Source organism: Poecilia reticulata, linkage group LG17, assembly GCF_000633615.1.
Source record: "Poecilia reticulata strain Guanapo linkage group LG17, Guppy_female_1.0+MT, whole genome shotgun sequence".
Classification (NCBI taxonomy): domain Eukaryota; kingdom Metazoa; phylum Chordata; class Actinopteri; order Cyprinodontiformes; family Poeciliidae; genus Poecilia; species Poecilia reticulata.
This window is the reverse complement of record NC_024347.1, coordinates 6,291,942-6,314,355: the sequence shown is the minus strand read 5'-3', so window position 1 is coordinate 6,314,355 and position 22,414 is coordinate 6,291,942. Positions and strand designations below refer to the sequence as shown.

The 22,414-nt window shown below is 39.5% G+C and overlaps 2 protein-coding genes and 1 non-coding gene across 4 annotated transcripts in view; 1 reads left to right on the top strand and 2 right to left on the bottom strand.

Moving 5' to 3' along the window:
• Positions 1-1,896: 1,896 nt before the first annotated feature.
• On the bottom strand, positions 1,897-1,968 carry trnap-ugg (transfer RNA proline (anticodon UGG)). The gene has a single exon. It is a non-coding gene; the product is annotated as a tRNA-Pro (tRNA).
• A 1,323-nt stretch (positions 1,969-3,291) lies between these two features.
• septin2 (septin 2) lies at positions 3,292-15,811 on the top strand. Of its 2 annotated transcripts, none has more exons than XM_008433347.2 (13): positions 3,292-3,467; positions 4,333-4,387; positions 5,837-5,951; positions 8,300-8,386; positions 8,485-8,608; positions 8,703-8,837; positions 9,642-9,759; positions 9,880-9,981; positions 10,099-10,244; positions 11,185-11,268; positions 13,545-13,605; positions 14,589-14,709; positions 14,785-15,811. In XM_008433347.2, exons 2-12 carry the CDS (start codon positions 4,355-4,357, stop codon positions 14,667-14,669), a joined length of 1,086 nt encoding a protein of 361 aa, XP_008431569.1. In that variant the 5' UTR covers positions 3,292-3,467; positions 4,333-4,354; the 3' UTR covers positions 14,670-14,709; positions 14,785-15,811. The 2 variants fall into 2 exon arrangements, with proteins under 2 accessions (XP_008431569.1, XP_008431568.1); XM_008433346.2 differs by having other exon boundaries at positions 11,185-11,307.
• Positions 15,812-16,587: 776 nt separating this feature from the next.
• Positions 16,588-22,414, bottom strand: part of stk25b (serine/threonine kinase 25b) — a 10,791-nt gene continuing 4,964 nt past the window's right edge. Inside the window, exons 3-11 of the mRNA XM_008433345.2 lie at positions 21,857-21,913; positions 21,659-21,767; positions 19,533-19,690; positions 18,400-18,585; positions 17,570-17,715; positions 17,392-17,491; positions 17,237-17,308; positions 17,011-17,147; positions 16,588-16,931 (exon numbers count right to left, since the gene is read on the bottom strand). Of these exons, the coding sequence (XP_008431567.1) occupies positions 16,892-16,931; positions 17,011-17,147; positions 17,237-17,308; positions 17,392-17,491; positions 17,570-17,715; positions 18,400-18,585; positions 19,533-19,690; positions 21,659-21,767; positions 21,857-21,913 (1,005 nt within the window). The 3' untranslated portion in view covers positions 16,588-16,891. The remainder of the gene's footprint in view (positions 16,932-17,010; positions 17,148-17,236; positions 17,309-17,391; positions 17,492-17,569; positions 17,716-18,399; positions 18,586-19,532; positions 19,691-21,658; positions 21,768-21,856; positions 21,914-22,414) is intronic.

The following is a 22,414-nucleotide window of genomic DNA, read 5'->3' as shown; positions in this document are numbered from 1 at the left end:
ATAGATGAGCCATGTTGTGATGACTTCCTGAAGGCGGAGTTTCAGAAACTCCAGAAGTTTCTTAATGAGACAGAGAACCAATTTCAAGATGTTACGTTGCAAAAGTCAAATTTATTTTAAGTTATACTTGATATATTTAGCATTTTCACAACAACTGCAGGTGACATAGTTACTTGGTTGTGCTATAAAATGGCACCTTGTACCAGGAAAACACATAATACAGCCCTATTAAGATTTTAGGCAACAATATAAAGCAATGGCTATGAAGGCAATTATTAACAAAACTACTAATTTAGATCAAAATCATCAAGTTGGGACACCACCTGACTATCAGGAAATCATATGCAAATAGTTTTTAGTGTCTGTTATTGCTTATGAATACCAGCCTGCTAAGGCTTATTGTCCTTATCCTTATTGTCAGGATAATGGGTTGTTTTAATTTTTTTTTCAAGCCTCTATTGTCTTTCATGCTTTTTTTAAATTCTGAGATTAAATTTGTCTTTTTTAACTGATTTTGTGTTTCTTTTTTAAGAGAAAACAGCAAAAACACAGCTGTGAAAATGAAGGGAAACATCATAGAGAGACTGCCTTCCCTCTCTTTGGAGAACAAGATTAGAGCATCAGTGTAAAACACAGGAATTATCTGCAATTTATTCTGCTATATAACCAGGGTGGATAAAGGAAAGATGAACTCAAAAAATATATAGAAACTCATACGTATCACAATATGAGGGCACTCTATATTGTGCACTCTACAACTGGTGAAGCAATGCGCCAGTAAGAAGCTTATGGAAAATAATAGATAGAGTGTGGGTCCTGTGAAGATGATGTTGCACCGTAACAGAAGGAAAAAGGGAGCAGTATTTACCAAGACAGCGGACAGTCCTGAACTCTTTTTATAGATCAGGACTGAGCCAGGATGGAGGGGGCCTGGGGTTAGAGACGCTGTCACAACAGCAAGCTCAGATAAGCTCCCAGAGAGGAGACAGAAAAGCATCAAGTGAGCATATTTTTTTAAGTCCCCTCATGCACTTCCTGAGCAACTAGATAAAGATTTTGTACAAATAGTCTCAGGAAGACATATTAGTCTCATTTGACATCTTGAAAAATCATTGGAACTATTTGCTGTTACATGATGTGTAGAGGGAGAAAGAAGTGTCAAAGACTCAAAAGTGCTACTCAAGTGTAACGTTTCTTTTCTTGAAAGCAGGAACATCTTTCTCTTGAGCTTAAATGTATCGTAGCATCGTATAACCAGGTAATGGGATCCTGCCTCGTTCTGGTGCCAAAGAAAACTCCCACATCAGTCATCAACGGGTAAAGATCTTTATAGAGTTGGAGTTGAAGACTGCTTCAACAAACCCACTGTCATCTGGACAAAACAGTCAGCACTGAGAGGATCCTATTTTAATTCCAGTGTATTTAACACAATTCAGCCTGATCTGCTTTGTCAGAAGCTCCAAAAGCACAGGTGGAGGCATCAACAATCACCTGGAGATGACTACCTCACAAATAGACCACAGTTTATCAGGTAATACCTCTGAAAACACTTTGATAAAATAAGTTACAATATTTTATTTCACTTTGGCATTAACAATGTATTTTGAATACAAGTGAGCTGAACTAAAAAGAAAACAAATTAAACTCTTTAAGTAAGCCATTATCCGTACCATAAGTAGTTCATCCAACGAACAGAAATACCAAATAGTAGTTCCATCAGAGTCCACAAGACGTCAGGATAAACTCAATTCTACGGAAGAGTTTTATCGTTTAGATCCGTGCAATTATTTTTTTATTCTAATTTTATATTTAAAAAGGAAGTAAAACGTTATCTTATCAAGTATTCTCCGTGTACGCTAGCAGATATATTTAAAAAAAGACAAACACAGAAAAATAGGGCTCGTCCGGGATTTGAACCCGGGACCTCTCGCACCCAAAGCGAGAATCATACCCCTAGACCAACGAGCCAGATATAAGCAGGATACAAAGTAGAAGTTATAAAATTAGTGACAGCCCTATACACCGGAAATGCATCGTTTTATTTCTTGTCATGACGTATTTATATCTATTCTATCTCTATTTAACAAGCATTAAATGTGTTTAATTTGTGGAAGTGACAGCTGTTTTTAAAGCATTGCTACAGAAGATTTTTACATACTTCTTTCAGGTCTGATCTGTCAATTCCCCTGAAGATCTAGTTTATTAACAAGTCTTTATTTCGAGACAAAAAGCAGTGCAAACCATTTAGATTAATAAAATAAAATAAACAAATCATATATTATGAGTTATGTATAACTCATAATATAATATAGCCAATTAAAGAAGTAACCCTTATTTAAATTATTATTTAAACTTAATCACCAGTCAAAGAAGGGATTCTGATCTCTGGCCGAATAATTGGTACATCTCTACAAACTGTCTGGCAGAGCAGAGCAGGAACCATTACCTATCAAGTAAGTATTTTTCAAACTTCAACTCAATTCAATGCATAATACTTTGTTTTATTTATCTCACGAGAAATTAAATGTCATAACTCATACCACCCAAATTCTTCAAAGAATGGATAGTGATGCTTCAAGCAGGAAGGATCTCTGGTAGCAGTCAGTCACACAACGAATCTGAAGCGGCCTCTGGCTGAAGACTGTTGCTGCATGACAGCCTCTTAACTGTAATGGCATCCAGGCAGCAGAGACTATATTCTATACCAACATGTCCTGGATGACATCATCAGTTGTTAATCCACTTTATTTGCTTTAGGTAATTTTTTTATACATATATTTTTACTATTTATTTATTTACTTATTTAGTATTATTGGAGGCTTGCAATGAAATTTCTCTCATTATGTACATTTTAAATATGAATAGTAAGTCTGTCTGTAAATAAATTGCACAATCTGTGAAATTATTATTTATAGTCATAAATATGAATATAAGTATCTTGTCCATCCATCCATCCATTTTCTGCCGCTTATCCGGTATCTTGTAAAATAGTGAATTGTAATTTACTTCAAATAAACCAAAAAGTCCCACAAGCTTTAGCATAATGAATACAGGTTTTGCAAACTGAGCTGAATTTCAGAAATGTATCCTGGGCGCAGGCTGGAAATACATATTTTACATACACTATTTCCTCTTGTTAAAATGTTATAACTCTAATTCCATACTTTTAAGAACCATGTAACAATTAAAATACAAAATTAAATTCGTCAGCAGATATTTTTTCCATTATAATGCTGGTCCAGGACGGTAAGAACCGAGCTAACGGTGCTGGCTGCTGACGGCTGAGCTGTGCTGAGCCTGCTCCGCTCTCCCTCCTGGTGCATTGTGGTCTCTGTTCTAAAGGAAGCTGCTTGCACCGGAATCTGAAGAATTCGAGGTGTCCGCCAAGTCTGCGTTACCTCGGCAGCTCGTCTTTCCTCTCTCCGCACCTCTGTCTTATTCTTCAGCACCCTCCCTGTTGGCACACTGTAAGTTTACCCGACACTGTTCGGGACTTCATCTCTTATTTATCACCGAGTGTCTCTGGCGCGGCGTTAATCTCGGCTTGGTGAACGGACGACGCTAACATTAGCCATTTGAGATAACATCCCGCACCAGAAGCTACGCGGCTACCTAACGTCGGCTAACGCTGCGCTGAACTGTCTAATGAAAAACTTGCATGAGTTGGTAGTTCAATAAACACTATGGTTTATCTGTCCCGCTGACCTTCGTTAATGTAACTAAATAGCTGGGGGCTAATTACTCGGCTAATTTCAGTGCGTATTACATCATTAGCTAGCTAGTAATGCTCATTCTAAACTAAATTAGCCAAAATGAAACTAACTCAACCCTTTACGCAAACAAAACTACAAATATTTTCAAACGCATTATAAAATAAATGTCACTTTCCACGTTTATCTTGTAATTATTCGCCTTTGATTCTCGATGTGGGTGTGTTCACATCCCAGCTTCAGCTCATTAAGACTGTTTTTGATAAAGTATACAAGATTACAGTAATCAGACACAGAGAAGAAAGGCTCGTGAAGCAAATTACAGGGATGGGTGGATTAATTTAAGAGGCATATCTCAGTCTCTGATACTTAAAGTCGTAGTGCGGAATGGGGAGGCAGCTGCGATGAAGGGAAGCAGCTTTTTGTGGTGAGATGCAGCACTCTCAGCCATTCTGAGCAGACTTCCTGTCTCTCATACACTGAAACCTTTAACTGACAACATGAATAACTTGCAAGACAGGAAATCGTTCAGAGGTGAAATGTGAGGACGCATTTTTAGCACTAATGGTGTTTCAGTCACTGTGTTCTTTAAGCAGTCTGTTCATTCTTATTTTTTTTCCAGGTTGATCAAGGAGGAAAGAAAAATGTCTCAGGCGGACAAAATGGACAAAATGAAGGTGAGCCGTCGAAATGTCGAGGCTTGTTGTATCTCATGACTTTGTGAGGTGCGGGCGTTACCAGATTCCTACTTCTCGTGATGCTCTCCTCTGCTTCGTTGGCAGATCGACCTGATATAGCTTCTCCTTGTGCCTGAGTTGATAAGTTTTTTTAAATATCCCAGTTTATTCACTCTGAATCAGAACTGCATGCTGGGTTGTGCAGGTCTCACAACCAAACCAAACAACCACTTGTAAAAGCACGCAAAATAGATCTGTTACGATAAAAGAGTTAAAAAAACAACAACAAAAAAACACCAATCTGTGGCCAATTTCCAATGACTTCATAGCACTTTGACCAGCCAATACTGATGTTACAGATTTCTCTTTGACCAAAACCAGGGGAAAACATTTATTTGCTGTATAATTCAAACAGAAGCAGTGCCTCTAAGAAGTATTCACCCTTTTTGGATGTTTTACCCTTTCATTGCTTTTACAAATCAATCATGATCAACTAAAAAACTCCTTAATGTCAAAGTGAAAATGACAGATGAAAGTATTCAGCATAAAAAAAGCATAAATATTCACCTGTTTTTAGTTTTTGTTTACAATCTCAGCAACTGAACGAATGACTGAATATAGCGGGAAGCACTTTCAGTATAAGTGTGGGCCGGTTGCCATTTTCTATGATTCAATGTTCTACCCAAGATGATTTTGTCCATTGCAGTAATATTTTTGTATGATTGGTTTATTGTTAAACAGGTAGAAATAAAAAAAATTGATAATTTTAATATTTTCAAGATGGAAACTACTACCTCACTGAATCCATAAGTAGTTCAGCGTGTTCAGACGGAATTGGACTAAATATTGGATTGAACTTTGCTGTGAAACTTTCAGCTTCCTGTTTTAGGAGTTTAAATGGAGCAGCTGAAAACTCCTGCTTCTTCAGAACATGGCGTACTCGGCATTGAACATCCACACTGAAGAGTGATGCTTTTAGCGCTCAACTTCAGTTTGTTCACTGATTTGGAAAAATGTTTGACTGGCTGGTCAAGCGTAAAATCTGCTTTACGAAACCAAACGGTCAAACGTCGACTTCTCCTCGTTTCCCTGGAATGAATACACACTTTAGTTATGTTTTGACCTGGAAACATGCAGCTCAGTGAGTGAGGAGCGACATCCATAGCTTTGACTTAGTTGTGTTTGAAATGGCCTGATCTTGGGCCTTTGGGAACAGGAAATGTCTTCTGGAAATAATGCAGAGATGTTCCAGCCGCCCTGCTTGTGTAAATAAAACGTTTTTTCATAAGCCGATGTCTCCTCTGTGATGGCAGATGTAGGTCTTCTAATTGGCTGCCATTCTGCCTGATTACATTCTGGTCTGGATGTAACTCCCAACAAGAATGTAAAAGGCCTCTGCCCTCAGTGTTGTTTTGGAACAGTCCTAACTTTCTCCTCTAACTCTCACAGCAGGGGCAGTTCACCAACCCAGAGACCCCGGGGTACGTTGGATTCGCCAACCTTCCAAATCAGGTTCACCGCAAGTCAGTCAAGAAAGGGTTTGAGTTCACCCTTATGGTTGTAGGTGAGTATATTGTTACTTCCCGTTGCGTGAAACTGGTTTTGTCAGGTCTGAGGAGCGATAGTGAGAGCAAGTTTTTCACTGGGTAGTCCGAGCTTTTAGTTCATATCTTCGAATCCCATAAATGTAGCTGCTCAGCTGGGCTGAGCGGTGGTGTTAACTCCTGATGTGTGTCCGTGTGAACCTCTGGGATTGTTGGAAAAGGGGAGGAAGATGGGGGGTGGGAGGGGGAGGGTAGGAACTACCCCGAACACGGCTCATCCTTCTGCTTTAAAATAAACCAGAGGAATGCAGCCTGTGGGCCTCGAGGGACTGATTCACACAGCCAGGCCTTCTGCTCTGTTCACTGCAAGAATACTCACTTAGTGCTTATCTAGAGCAGGAATCTGGATCATAAGCAAGGAATAGAAATATTCCAAATGTTTTTAGCAACTCATATAAAACTGAAAATTTAAACAAATTAGTTGGACAAGCTGGTAAATATTTGTAAAACCCATTAGCTAATCAGCTAATGTTCTAATTTTACGTCTTTTTTTTAAGCATCTTTGACCACATTTAGCGTAATTAACTTCCCCTGAATTATTTTGTCTGGATGAATTCTAAAGTGCAAATTTACTTAGCTGTTTTGTAAATTCCATTTAAATGAAGTTTAACATCTGTTTTGAAGTTTTATTTAAGAATTCTTCAAATAGTAGACGTTCATATTCATGCTCTTAGGGTGAATGTTTACCCAGCGGTTCCGTTTCCTCTCCTCACGTTCTCCACCAGCGATGTGGTGCAGCAAATGACCTTTAATCTTTTCCCAGCAACAGAGTTAGCAAAACTTACTGAAACCATGAGTGAAAGGTTTGCTCTAAAATCAGTTCCTGAGTCACAAGCCACACAAGGCAGTGTTGGTTAAAAAAATTAGTGAGAGAAACAAAAGGAAAGAAATAATAATGATGAGATTAAGAGTAGGTCATGCCTTTCTAAATGACATTGTATGTTTAATTGGGAGGAAAAATTAATGATAAATGTGAAGGATGTGGAAGGAATAAAAATGTAGAACATGTATGGATGAATTGTAAAATATAAAAAGGGAGAGATTGAGAAGAATAAGAAGAAAAGCACAAGTGACATCCGCTAACATCAGCGATGGATGATTAAACTGCCTCTCTCGACTCACTGGGGGTTAAATTTTGCTTACAAAAATGTTCTGATGGGACGCTGGAAAAGACGAGACTGTTGATGTGTTCAAGTTGTGCTAAAAGTTGTTAGCCTATCAGTAAAGCTATTCAAGCCTAGCGTAGCATCTCAATGCTAAACATGTAGCAGCAGCTCAGAGGTCCCCAATGCTAACGTCAGCGTTAACGATCCAATCCACATTTCTAAATAAACTCCATGAGGGATCAGGAGTTCCTGAAACCCTGGAAAGCTGATTGGGTAGAACTTTTCTCCAGTCTGATTGTTGAATAACCTGAAAGACATTAAAAGCAACAAATTTCTTAGTTGTTGAGCTCGTATATCTGTTTATTCAGTAATTTAGCAGCAAAAAGAGTTTCTGAATTGAATTTATTGCTTTTTTCTTTGATACAATTTTTGATTTAGTCACCTGGGTTAGTGGACTCAGATGGTGGTCAGTTCATTAATCTATGCTGCTGTCAGGACAGTAATGGAGGAAGCACAGTTCTATGTTCTGTAAAAAGCAGTGAAGGAAGATCATTGAAACATGGTTTCACTTCAGCATCGTCTGTGAATGTGGAATCCAGAGAGTCTCAGGGTCTTGACCTTTTGGGTTGTGAATAAACCACGGTTTTGGAATGTGCTTGATAAACTTAGACTTACTTTATTGACATTGCACAAATAAAGACAGAACTGTTTTTGGAAACAAAATGTTGCTTGGCTACTGGAGTACTCAGAAAAAATAGAGAAAAACTATAAGTGTGTCTAAACTCCCTTTTATGCTACTGACCGTTTCTTCAGCAGTTGGGATGATTTATAGGAAAGATTCGTATTAATTTAAGAAAAGTGTCAAAAGGTTTAAAGTTGACAGGAAATTTGAAAATATCACTAGGTAATTATGTGTTATCGGAAGACATAACTAACATTACCTAAACACAGACTATAAAGTCTTAAAAATGACAAAAAAATAATAAAATAAATAGAACAAACAATTCTCAACCTTGTGGAACGCAGCTGAAGCCTGGTGGCCCACCAGGCTTAGAATACCTGCCCTGTGTTTCTACATGCCCTGTGTTTCTGTCTCAGAGTTATTTCTATTTATTTTTCAGCCGTTTCTCGTTGAACCTAATTTTTTCTGCAGATCATGTCGTGTAGCACAGATTTAAAGCGCGTTATCTTTTTGCTTAAAGGTGAGTCGGGGCTCGGAAAATCCACCTTGATCAACAGCCTCTTCCTTACTGATCTTTATCCTGAAAGAGTCATCCCCGGGGCAGCAGGTAGAACACACACACACCTACACAATTTTAATTCCATCTTAAATCTGCAGTTAAAGTCCTAACTATACCGTCTGCATTTTGTTTTGTCTCTGTAACAGAAAAGATTGAGAGGACGGTTCAGATCGAAGCATCGACCGTAGAAATAGAGGAGAGAGGGGTGAAGCTCCGCCTCACCGTCGTAGATACTCCAGGATATGGAGACGCCATCAACAGCCAGGACTGGTAGGAAATCAACTTTAACATCCAATGAGTAGATATATGTTTTACTCGCTCTGTGTTTAGATTTTATTGCTAATGTTTCCTTCTTTTGATCCAGTTTCAGCACCATCATCGCCTACATCGACGACCAGTTTGAGCGCTACCTCCACGACGAAAGTGGCCTAAACCGCAGACACATTGTAGACAACAGGGTTCACTGCTGCTTCTACTTCATCTCCCCTCTGGGCCACGGGTGTGTACCTCCTTACACACCGACACACACGCAAACACCGCTTATGTTAGAGTAAATGCTTCAATAAATTAGCCTGATTTTCTTAATTTTAGGAGGTCGGCGATGCTTAAATGTGAAAGTGATCTCATGTATCTTTGCGAAATCAGCCACTGCCCCCCTTTTTGCTCTCCAATGACAGACGGCTGACTGTAAGCCCCGCCCACCAGGTCACATCTGCATGCGCTCAGTTAAGAATACTCACCCCATGGCTACCATCTTAGCAACTTTGTTGCTATGTTTAGCAACCTTTCAGACAGAAAAATTGGTATCAGTCTAAATGGGAATGGTCAGGTCAGGCTTTTTAAAGATTGGTGATCAGGGCCTGAGAAGTTGAAATGAGTGGCACCAGATCATGTGTGATTTATATGGGATGGAAAGAATTACATTTCCAGGTAGATTGCAACTTGCAAAATTTGAAAAGATCTAGGTTAAATAAAAAAAGAAATGACAGTAAATTGCTCAGACTTTGTCTCGTTGTTTTAATTGTATTGCAGTTTGAGTTATTTGCATGTTAAATGTACATCACCACTCCTGTTTGATTGTGTTTTGTTCATGTATGTTTGGTTATTTTAACCAAACATATGTATGGTTAAAATAACCATACATGGTTATTTTAACCATATATGGAAGCTTTGGAAAAGCTTTTTCCAAGGAAAGCTTGGGAAAAAAAACAAACTAAATCAGTGATTGGCCAGAAAACTTCAATCAGTGTAAAATATTTTTTCTCTAATATTTGCTGACTTCTTGGTTTCTTCTCTAAACCAGCCTGAAACCTCTGGATGTCCAGTTCATGAAGGCCATCCACAACAAGGTGAACGTGGTTCCAGTCATCGCCAAGGCCGACACGCTCACCCTGAGAGAGAGGGAGAGGCTGAAGCGCAGGGTAAAGAGTTCGCCACGGCTCCACTTCCTGACTCACCATCACAGCAACTGGGAATTGTGTCTGGAATGGCTTCATAACTCTTTTTTTTTTCTTCTTCTTCTTTTTTTTAATAATGCAAAGATTCTTGATGAGATCGATGAGCACGGTATCAAGATCTATCACCTCCCTGACGCCGAGTCGGATGAAGATGAAGACTTCAAAGAGCAGACCAGGATCCTCAAGGTTGTTGATTCTCCACACAGCAGCTCATTCATCACATTCAGTATCAGATTCCTAAAGTCGTCTTTTCACTTCAGGCGCGTTCCATTTGTAACATGATATGCTACTTCTCCTGTTTAGGCTAGCATCCCGTTTGCAGTGGTGGGCTCCAACCAGCAGATTGAGGCCAAAGGGAAGAAGGTCAGAGGTCGCCTGTACCCGTGGGGTGTGGTGGAGGTGGAGAACCCAGAACACAATGACTTCCTGAAGCTGCGGACCATGCTGATGTAAGAGAGCAAAGAGCTGAAACTACAAGTAGCATAATAACATTTTCTGGAGGATAAATTGTCCCAGAAATGATTGCGATAAACAACAATATTGTTGCTTTGAGATCATTTTCAAGTAATATATTGAAAATGGCATAATAATGCTAATTCATTCTCTTAAAGACAAAAAAAAACTTTGTTTTGTGAGGAACACTTCACCCTGGAACTGTGGAGGCTATCTCAAATATCCAGAATATAAATATAAATCCAGAAATAAAAACCACACACAAGCAGAAGCATGAATAAAATGAATTATGAAGTCTCTGTAAGCAAATTTCCTCTTCAAAACAATCGTCATCAGAATGGAAATTATCGACTTCATTTTAATTTAACATATGATTAATAGATTAATTTCAACATGCTTAGTTCTCTGTAACATACCTACATCTGATTCTTGCTGTTTGGTGGATTTCATTTTTTTTTTTTTTTACAATTACAGATTTCTACAAAATGATGCTGTTTTTCCAGATGATTCAGACAGTAACGATCTGAGAGGAATGTCTTTACTGTGCTCATTTCAACACTTTGTTTTTTAAGGTGCTTGAACTCTGTTAACATTTGTCTCTGGGAAATTCTCTGGAAGTACCTGGAATCCAGCAAGGGTATTTGTTGAGATTGTAAAGCTTCATCTTATAAATTTGGGACCTGTTGTCGACTCAACTTTTTTGTTAAATGCACTGTTTGAAGAAATAAAATCGGTGTATACAGTAAAACTACTCTGTTACTCTGCTGGTAGCATAGAGCTCTTGAAAAGAGAAAACGACATTCCTCCCATTGCATAATTGACTCCGTTGACTTCAGGCTGCTGCCATCTTAAAGAAACCCTTAGAGGGAAAACCGTCCTGCCTAAGTCTGTGTAAATATCTGTGAAGCTCCTAACTTGGCTGCTGTTTTCCCACAGAACCCACATGCAGGACCTGCAGGAAGTGACCCAGGACCTGCACTATGAGAACTTCCGCTCGGACCGCCTCAAGCGGGGTGGCAGGTTGTCCTCCCATGGTTACGTTCTGCCTCTGTCTCCTGCGTACGTACCTGTCTGCCTGCCTGCTCTGTCTCCAGCTCCCCCACTTCCAAACAGCAAACCTCCACCGATGACATGCTAGGGTTCACAAGCTGCGTTTCCATCGCAAATGTGCGCAAATCTGTCGATATTGTGCTAATGTTAGGGAAAATCACAATTTCACAGTTGCTGTGTTTCAATTAAAAAGGAAAATGAAATTAAAATCACATGTGAATAAGCTAGTTCACGCGATGTCGTTAAAAATAATGGCGGCCACGGATGTTAACCAGAATTCAACACGTTGGAATGAAACACAACGTTTTATAAACTGAGAGCCTTGGTAAAGCCAACTCCACATTGTCTGGAAAAAATATCAAACAAACCACCATTCCCCAATCACTTCCTGTTGTCTTCTTTGTCTTCTTCTTCATCCGGCTGTTGATCACATGCGAAAAGTGTTTCTACTGCACTTTTGCGGAATACATCTATTTCAATTTGGCCGAAAACCCACCTCATCTTAGTGCAAAAATGTTTTATCGAAAAACATGAGTTTGTTTTGTTTTTTTTTCCAAAGTTGACGCGTTTCAGTTTGCACAATTCTGCACTGAACAGAAACGCAGCTATGGACACATGATGGGTATCAACATGGTTGAATTTAGCACTTTAGCATTACCTACAACTAAATAATATGTTAGCATTAGCAAAACTACTTTAGTGATAGCGCAGCTAACTTTTTAGCTAGCTGCATCCATTTTCCTTTGGTAGCTGTATGTAGAACTGATGCTAAGAGTTGTAGGCTTTTTTTAAAAAAAGAATTAGTTCTGCTGTTGATGACGAAGCATGTGTAGATAGTGTCTGTAGATTAGAATCAGGATGAGTGTGTGTGTGGTGTAACATAGTTTGGTTCCATCATGGTTTAACCCCTGAATAGACGAGCTGGTTTAGCTCTGTGTTCTGAAGTCAACCACAGGAAGTGGTTTTTGCTGTCCAACTGCTCCGCCATCTGTCCACTGATGGCTGTGCTGGTCTCCACTTGTGGCCAGGGGGAGGTAATGTTTTTATCATTAGAGGGGAGGCAAGCTGTTCCCCGGACTTCGGCACTAATTACTGCTTCTTATGGATCTTCCTGCTTTGGACTCTTTCAGATATTTGTCTTAGAGGCAACAAGATCACTAACCCACTAACCGTTTTCCCTCTCTCAATGTGGCTTTTGTCTTATTTCCCTAAAGCTGCTTAAAGCTGAGTAACAAGCGCTTCCTCACATAGTGTTTCTGAGCAGACTATGTGTTAATAATAAATAAATCTGTGCACAAAGCAAATGGCACCATATTAACCTCCCTTACTGCTTTCAGCTTCATTTATTGGGTGTTCATATAAAATATTACATGTTGGTAATGCTGCCTATGGTGAGTGAAGAGTGGAAAATTACAACAAATGACTAACTTATGAAATAATTATTCAAATCAGGGATGAACCGATCCACTTTTGACATCAATATCTGAGGTTTAGTGTCGGCCAATCTGATACTGAAACACGACTGCATTGACTTAAAATGTTTATTTAAAAAAAAAAAAACAGACATAAATGCACTGAATTAAAAATGAATTTGATAACTCTGCACTTAAATACACCAACAGCTTCACAAGCTTTGGTCAAACATCTAAAACAACTTTAATTTGTTCTGTCAGTGTAATTAGGAGTAAAACATCCAATGTAACATAAATTATAAACAAACTGAAACTGACAAAACCAATAGATTGATTATGTTGGTCAAACATATAAATGATAAACTGCAACAAAAAAATAAATAAGGCATGATGTCACTTAGAGCACAAAGCATAGAATTAGACTGAATAGATCTGCTCCTGTGCACATTGTTGCCAATCCCCGATCTAGAGGTTTTTTTTTTTCCAGTATCGGGACCGATGCAGATATTAATATTGGATCGGTGCATCTCTAATTTATTTTTAAAACTGGAGATAAATACACTTATTAAATATAGAATTAATTACATGTTCTTTGAATAAATGTATTGATTTCATTTTAAAAAGTAGATATAATAATTTCATGTTTGAAGAAATGTTTAATAGAAATCAAAACATTTAATTCTTCAATTATTTTTGTATTTCAGTTTTAGACAAATTAACACATTTAAAGTAATTACTTCATAAATTATTTGTTCATTGTAATTTGGCTCTCCTCACTCTCCATGGCAACCAACAGTAACATGAAGCCTGACTGAAGTTGTCTCACCTGTGCAGGAAGGCCCCGGAGCCAGAGGAAATGGACAAGGACATGATTCTGCAGGAGAAGGAGGCTGAGGTTGGAGTCTGACCAATGTCTGACCGCTTCATGAAGTGCATTATTCTTGCATACTTCTAACTTTATTTTCATAATAGCCATACTTTTTGTGAATACACTTATCATATATTGGGAAAACTGAGAACTTGCTAGAAAATTTTTTGAGAATTTTAGTCTAGCGAATATTCGACTTTTGGAGCTCAGAAATGTGAGATTTTCTGCAGGAATTTGCACTTCTATTTTTATATACAGTGGCCCTAATACGCCATCAAATTTATGCCATTATTTTAGGAAGGTGACGATATAAAAAACCTATTCAGTACTGGCCTAGAAACAATCCCGGAGGTTTTCCCCATCCTCCTCATCTCCCATGGAAACCTTGAGTTCAAGTAAACCAGATTCATTAGACGCTGTTTCCAGCACGGCGGCGGGTCATTCTGTCAGATTCATGGCCAAACCCTGATTTCCTGTGAAACCAAACAGACCCACAACAAAAAGCTGGATTCTTTGGAGCCAGATGGAAACTAAAAGATCCGGACCAGGAGTCTGCAACGTTTATAATCCAAACAGACATTTTTGTCCTCAATCTAGCTGAATAAAACTCATTTAGAGCCACTAATGCTACATGACCTCTCAGGAAAAACCACCTTATCAACAGCTCACCTGAATGAAGGACTGACTTCTCTAGTCATGTCATGTTTCCTTTTGAACGGTTTCTTCCATCTCTGATTGGCTGGTAATCGGTTCTGACTGATCCAAGTGGAAAGTCAATCAATTCCTGTCATATTTTTTAGGCTATTTTAACAACTAATTGCCCTTTTTAGTATTTTTACACATTCATCTGAGTTTGCTTTTGTCTGAACAGTCGTACATTTTGTCGTCTTGATGTTAGTCAGGTGTCTGGGATCTGTGATGCGTTCGATGTGCAGGTTTTTTTTTTTTTGTCGCTCCTTATTTTAAGTTCAGATTCCCTGTCTCACCTCTGGATGTTCTGTGTCATGCAGCTGAGGAGAATGCAAGAGATGATCGCTAAGATGCAGGCCCAAATGCAGAACCAAGGAGAGGGAGATGGTCAACATGTGTAGAAGGAAAGAAAAAAAAAAACATAAGCAAACATCGTCTTTGGTAAGCATCAAACCAGGAAGTGCGCTCCGGTTTCTGTTCCCACAGTGATGCAACTTTCTTCTCATTTCCTTTCAGGTGGATTTCAACCTGCGACCAACTGACCCTTAATGTTTAGTTCCAGATAGAATCTGAAATCTTCTTTTTTTTTTCTTTTTTTTACATTTAGTTTGATATAGTCAGTGTTATGTTTATATATTTACATATAAAACTTTATTTTCTTTCTATTTTTTATTATGTATCCTTTTTTTTTTATGCTTAGATGAAGTCAAGTCATCCATCTCACTAAGATGGTGGCCCACGTTTTGCTGGGATGTTTCTGTTACATTTATTTAATTTGTGGACGACTTCTGTTCAGAAAGCCAAAGTTTTGCTGCATCTGTACAGAGGTTTGTGAAAAATAATTCCTGGGAGAGCCAACTATGGTGAGAACTATTAAAAATGCCTATAATCTCCACCCCTTTTTTAACCTAATGTTCCACATATATGAATTTTCCATTTAATAGGACCTATCCTGCTCAGTGTTACCCAGTTTAAACTCTCTAACTGGACCCATCCTCTAACATGTAAGCGTTCAGAAGGTGACAGTTTTAAAGGAATAAAAGCGTTCAGCCTTCAGCCTCACCAGGTAGAAATCAAAGGTTTTTATTCAGGCATAGTTGAGGTCAGGTTTTTATCCAGTAGTGCTGTTCTCAGATCAGTGTAGCCATATTTAAACTGCCTTTCACTGTGGTTAAGCTGAGGCTTCTAACAGTCTTCCTGTGCACCTGACTGGAGTACCGAGGCATGACGTCTGTTTGGTGCTTTAAACTAACCGGGTGCTTTTATTCTCATGAGAAGTGTGACGTGGCGCAGCAGTAGCAGTGTGTGTGTTCTGTGTTAGATGGAAGTGGTGAATTGTGATGGTTTAACCCTGAACTCGTCCCAGCTGCTGAGAGCTCCGGGGTCGGGAGGCGACTCGATGGGGCCAACGTTCCTCAAACCAGCCAAGATTTGGGTTCTCCACATTCCTCTTTTGTGCCGTTTCTACCCAACATTAAGCACCAAATATTGTTCTTTATGCATATATTGAATAAAAAAAATGTTTATTAAACTTTCAACAAACTCACTTGTAATTTGGCTTTTTATTTATATCTTTACAATCTTTGAAATAGTGCAGGGCATGTTTCACATCAGGTTGACTGAGGCTCATCACACAAACGGCCCCAAACCTTTAAAGGGCCAGTATTATGTAAAATCCACTTTATTTTTAACATGTTGTCATTCCCTCATCACAAACATACCTGGAGTATCGCTTTGATTTTTTTCATGCATGTTTGAGTAATCCCTTAATCTCCCTTAGCAACCATTCAGCTGTTTGAAACACCTGGGTGGACCTAGCTCCACCCATGAGGACAAAGCTCAGTGCTGCAGCTTCCAAACAGAGCAGCCCACTCTCTACTTGGCTCCTTCAGACTAGCAAGCAGCAATTGGCGGAACATGGTGGAACTGCACATCTGCTTAGCTCATGAATGCTGATGTGATGAAGTTTCAGAAGAGTATTTAAAGAGACAGAGGCCCAGTTTCAAGGTGTTAAATTACACAAATTTCTTTTAAATCATATTTGATGCATATGAAGCATTTTTATAACCGAAGGTTGAGCCTGGAAAATACCTTCCGTCATGACGCCCACGTTTCTAGTTATCTTTAATGACGCAAGGATTCCACACTTTAGATGACGGTGATCAGTAATTCTTATGCTCCAAGAATATGAGGGAGAACATGGGCGTGCATTGAACAAATTTCATTTTGTAGTATCAACATATCCCTTCTTAAAGGAGTTTCTATGAGTAAAAGTAGGCATGGTGTTAGAAGGGTTCATAGTGCAAGAAAAAAAAAAGATCATTTTCAATAGTCTTTATTATAGCAGATTTCGTCTCACTAACAGGTATACACAACGGTCTAAATGGCATGGCTTTTTTTTTTTCTTTTGTTTTAGTGTTAAATACTCTTTGTTCTTAAAGAAAAACTGTAAAAATATTTAATTGTAACTATAAGATCTTTTTCAGGGTGTAGTCGGGGGGGAAGGTGGCAGTGGTACGACAGGTGGTTGGTTTGTGGTCGTCAGAGCTGTTGTGTTCATGGACAGACGGACGAAAAAAACAAAAAAAACCAGGCTGGGTCACGTTACATCCAGTAGGGGGTTTCACCGTGAAGATGGAGTCATGTTACCATTTAAAGTAAACCTGAAAGGAGAACGTGGATTAGCAGGTTACAGTCAGAGACGTGACGTCGGTTTTAGAACGCCAGTGGCGGAAGCGGCACCTGCACACTCTCTCCATCATGTGTGTGACCAGACGGTCAGAGATGCCTGGGAAAGACTCCTCAGCCAGGCTGAAGGCGTTCTCCAGCTCCTCAATGGCTCCTACTCCACCACCACTGGCCCGACGCTTGTCTTTCAACTGGTGGGGAAGGAAAGTATTGTCAATAACTGGTCCGGTTATGTCAATGAGTTGCAGTTGTGATGAGGACGAGGAGGAGTGTGATTTACCTCTCTGAATATGGGCGTTACCAAAGCAGACAAGCACTGTGACTTAGGCTGACGTTTCATAGAATCTCCGGACTAAAGAGAGGAGGAGAGGTAGAGAGCTGAGCGACCTGACAGAGCAGCTGCTGGTTGCCGTGTATGGCAGCGGGACGCCTCACCTCGGAGTCCGGCTGTGGGTAGCCCTGCTGTAGCTGGCTTATAGATTTGACTGTGGGGAAGTTCCACAGGGGAGTCTGCTCAACGTCACCGTCGGCATCCCTGTGAGGTGGAGGAGAATGAAACATTGCTGATTCAGCGAGCGGACAGAAATGCTCTTCGAGTCACGACGGCACTAACATGTCTGAGTCGTCAGAGCTGGACTCCTCTCCATGGCCCTCGGATTTCCAGCGCCGGTATCGGTCGATCAGCTCTGTGAGATACGTCGTCTTCTTGGTGTGACGCGTGATAAACTTATGTTTCAGGAGCTCTTTGGCGGTGGGTCTCTGTGCAGACAGGACACAAGTAAAAGAAATAAATCACAACCCATTTACTTACTTATTCTCATTAGGGACGCACCGATTCACTTTTTTCACTGCCAATACTGACACCGATATCTGAGGTACTGAACTGACTTAAAATGTCTTTTATGAACACAGACATAAAGGTACAGAATTATAAATTAATCTTCTAACTCTGCATCAGTACAGCTCACTTAAATACAAAAAAACAGCTTCGTAAGTTTGGTCAAACATGTAAAAACAACTTTCATTTGATCCATCAATGCAATTAGGAGTAGAACAGTCAATGTGAAATAGATAATAGAGAGACAAACTGACAAACACAACAGGTTGACTGTCTCGGTCAAACATGCCAAAAATAAACTCCAACAAACTTTCTTTCAAATGGTTCAGAAAGTGAAATTAGAAATTCTAAATATAATATAAAATAAATAATAAAGCAAATAATAAAGCACTCAGAGCACATGGCATAGAATTAGACTGAATAGATTGGGCACATTGTCACCGGTACCCGACCTAGAATTTTTTGCAATATCAGACCGATATGGATATTAACTTTGGTTCGGTGCATCTCTAATTCTTATACGTTTTAATTAGCGAAGCTCTTTATCCACGTTGAAAAGCTCCAGAATTGTGAGATTCAAGAACGGACGCAGCTGTTGGACTCACAAAACGAGGGTCTTTGTTTAGGCAGGCCTCCACAAACTCTTTGAAAGGTTTGCTGTAGGGGCCCTCCAGCGTGGGCGGGGGGTTTTTGGGGATGAGGAACAGAACCCTCATGGGGTGCAGCTCTGAGTTGGGCGGCTCTCCTTTAGCCAGCTCTATGGCCGTTATCCCCAGGGACCAGATGTCGGCCTGAAACGGAGCAGAAACATGTCGTCACGTCATGCGACACAAAACGAGCTGCAACTAAGAACCAGACTTCAAATCTAAAACCGACAATGAAACACACAAGAAAATGAAAAATTTTTGTAGATTTTTATGTAATAAATCAACACAAAACAGACGGATGATGAAACAAGTTTTTAACATTTTGGTGCAACAAAAATCTGAAAAGTGTGGCGTGCATTTAATTGTTAGAATTAGCATCAGCCTTTGCTGTAGAGAAGCACAACAAAATTTGTCACTATTTCAGTATAAACCCAGAGTTTTTTTTGTCTTTTCATGTTTATTATTATGATAGATTTTTTTTGTTTTCTTAATTATATTATTTTGTCTCTGACATTTTACTTGTTCTAAAAATAAAGATTTAATTTCATTTAGAGTTAGGTTCCAGAACAGTATTCGAGCTTTAAGCATCTCTCACAGAATAGTTCAATCTACTATAAACTAGCACTACATGCTAGTTTTGTGGGAGCATAAAATGGTGTGTGCTGTGGCACCTCTGGAGGAGCTGCACTGATCACATTTACAGCTGTCAGTCATGCACTCTGAAAACGGGGCTTTTATGGAAGGGAGGGACAAGATAAACAAACTGCCGGTGAAAGAAACCTAAGAGAGAGTTTTCTACCCGCCGCCTCAGCGAACATGAGGAAGTGGGAGTTTGGGTCAGATGTGAGTAAAAGCTAACTTCCTGGCATCCAAACCAACAGAGGCTCAACCTTAAACCTACAGCCAAGTAGTTCAGGTCAAAGCATATTTCTGTGCTAGCACGTCTGAGGAAGGAATGGAAAACTAACGTTCACCATCCAGTGTGAGTTCAGTTCCTAGAAGTGCAAAGCTGAAAGACGCCCAGCGTATGTAACAGTAACTCTGTCAGTCATGGTGCTTGTGGTTGCCGTTTGCTGCTGCTCCTCTCTCACCTTGAAGTCATAAGCCGACTGCTTGATGACCTCAGGCGCCATCCAGAACGGCGTGCCAACAAACGTGTTCCTCTTGATCTGGGTGTCTGTCAGCTGGCCGGCCACTCCGAAATCTGCAAGCTTCACGTCGCCCTGCTCCGATAGCAACACGTTGGCAGCTGGGTGAGAGAGAGAGAGAGAGAGAGAGAGAGAGAGAGAGAGAGAGAGAGAGAGAGCTCAATAAGCTGGGTTAGCCTTTGCTATCCGTTACAGAAGTCCTAAATGCTCCGTGGTGAAATTGGGTCACCAGGAAACACCTGGTAAAACTGCTGCAGCCTCATTTGATCAGTGGCATTCTTCATCATAAACAACACAAGCCTATGATAAATATCGAAAATGTAAATTTAAATACATAAAATTAAACAAAGTTGTGTTTTTCTAAACTGAAGGACATAGAGATAGAGGATCTAGATGTCTCCCTTTAAATGGTGTGCTCTCTGCTACACAAGGGCTAAGAAATCAGTCAGCAAGGTATCTTCTTCATCCAGCGTTTAGTCTCCATGGTAACAGTATTATTGTACTTCCATTAGCGCTTTGAGGTTTACAGCAGATAAACCTCCAAGCGTATCTGGATGTATGTTCTGCAGCAGGAAGGAACAGTAAATACCAGCACCATAAAATACCAGCTAATGGTTCTGTCCACTTCTGATCTGTCGTGAGAAAGAACTGACCGTTAGCCCCGCCCACCTGGTCATGTCCTGTGGTTAACAATAGTAACCCCACCATTGCCAACCTAGCAACCATTCAGACAAAATAAAATAAAATGGGACTCTGCAGGTCAGGCTTTTTAAAGATCGCTGATCGGCCAGAAAACTGCAGTCGGTTCAGCCCTTATATTAAAGTACAAGGAAAAACTATTTCACCTTTTCACATAAAAATAGCCTAAGAGGGAACCATATCAATATTCTATATATAACAGTAAGTAATATAGACGAGAAGCACTCTAAAAGTTTATCATGAGTTAGTTTTCTAGTTTGTACTGGTTTAAACTAAATGTGTTTTTCTCCCAGTTGGCGGTCCCTAGCTTTTATATTTAGTTATTTTTTGCATCTCTTCTGTTTGATGTATCACTGGAAGATTCCGTAGAGAAACAAACGCCTCCTGCATGCACCAAAAACTAAAACACATGCAGCCATTTGATCTTTTTTGGAAGGTTTAAAAATCTCATAAAAGCTACAACTGTGCTTTTATGGCCCAAATGTAAAGAAATCAACATTCAACCCCTGAGAAAGATGGTACAATCCTCACATTTGGTCATTTTTTTCTCTACTTTCAACACATTGAATTTTAAGACATCATGTTTCCTCGCTAGCTGTATCCAACCAGAAGGAGCTGATGAAATTAAATGATCCACATCTTTCACTTCAGATGTCTCAACAGGAGCACTAAGCTGTAGGACTAAACTCTTCGGGACACACCCTGCAGAAGAGCAGAGCAGAGCAGAGACGAATGCAACCCTGAAACGTGTTGCGGAGAACAAGACACTGAATCTGTGGCTTCAGCACTAAAAAGCACAAAAGCTCTACAGAGACGTCAAGAAGCAGGGAGAAATGATGCATTCATGTTTCTGCGGAATATTAAACACACTAACAGTCCAACTTATTAAATGTCTCACTTTTGTAACTGTGGGATTATTACAATCGATCTATTTTAAGAGTAACAAAGAAAAACATTTAAAGGGGCAGTGTTATGTGTTTTTCAGGCATGTTACAGTTGTTACAAAAATACTTATTTCAAATTTGACTTTGTACTTGAGGTGCTTTACACAGCTGAATGGTTACCACAGGAGATTAATGGTTTTCTCAATCAAGGCAACACTTCAGGTATGTTTTTGATGAGGGAATAATGCCGCATCATGATGTAAAGCTAAAAAAAAAAGTAAATAAAAAACGAAAAAAGATGTAAATGAAAATAAAATATCAACGTGAATATGTTTAGCACCTACAGACGGCTGTGACGTTACAACCTCACACACGCTTGTGAAATCAAGCAGAAGAGAACGTGTGTAGTGTGACTGCGACTGCGTGGCTGAGTGTGAAGCATCTGGTTCGGCCAGCACCAGGCTGTAGTCACACATCTTTCGTTACCTTTGATATCTCTGTGAATCTTCCTCTCCGAGTGCAGATACTCGAGGCCTTTGAGAATCTCCCTCAGTATCGTGGCGATGTAGGTCTCCTCCAGAGGTCCGGGGCGGAGCTGGGCCGGGGAGAGACGGGACGGTTTGGATTCTCGTTTTCAGACTGGCTGCAACAACAACGGGCTGTGAAACGTAGAAAACTTCTTACCAGATCCAGAGCAGATCCTCCGCCTAAATACTCCATGATGATCCACAGCTTGGTCCCCTACAGGGGGAAAAAAGAATCCAGTATTAACTGACAGTTATTTCACATCGTCTTTAACTTGTTTTAGAGTGTTTTACAATTCATCTCCTGGTTCTTATTTCAACATTCTGAAATAAAGGTTTATAACCACATAAATTAGACTTATTTTTAAAGTTTATTTGGCTGTCAACACAACAGTTTGACCTCCGTCACATGAAATGAGTCTAGATTATGCTATAATTGTTTATTTGTTTGGTTTGTTAACCAAACCCCAATTGGGATTATTGGGATTTTCTGTAATAAAATCAGGCTGAAACAATTAATTGTGATTAATCAATTATTGAAATAATTTTTGTTATTGATTAATTGTTAAGTGGGGTATACAGACTACAAAAAAGGCAACTTGCTAAAAGAACAACATGCTCTAATCAGTACTCTTCAAGTGACAGTTTTAGCTTCAACTGGTTCAAGTTCTGTAAAAAAAAATAAATATATATATATATATATATATATATATATATA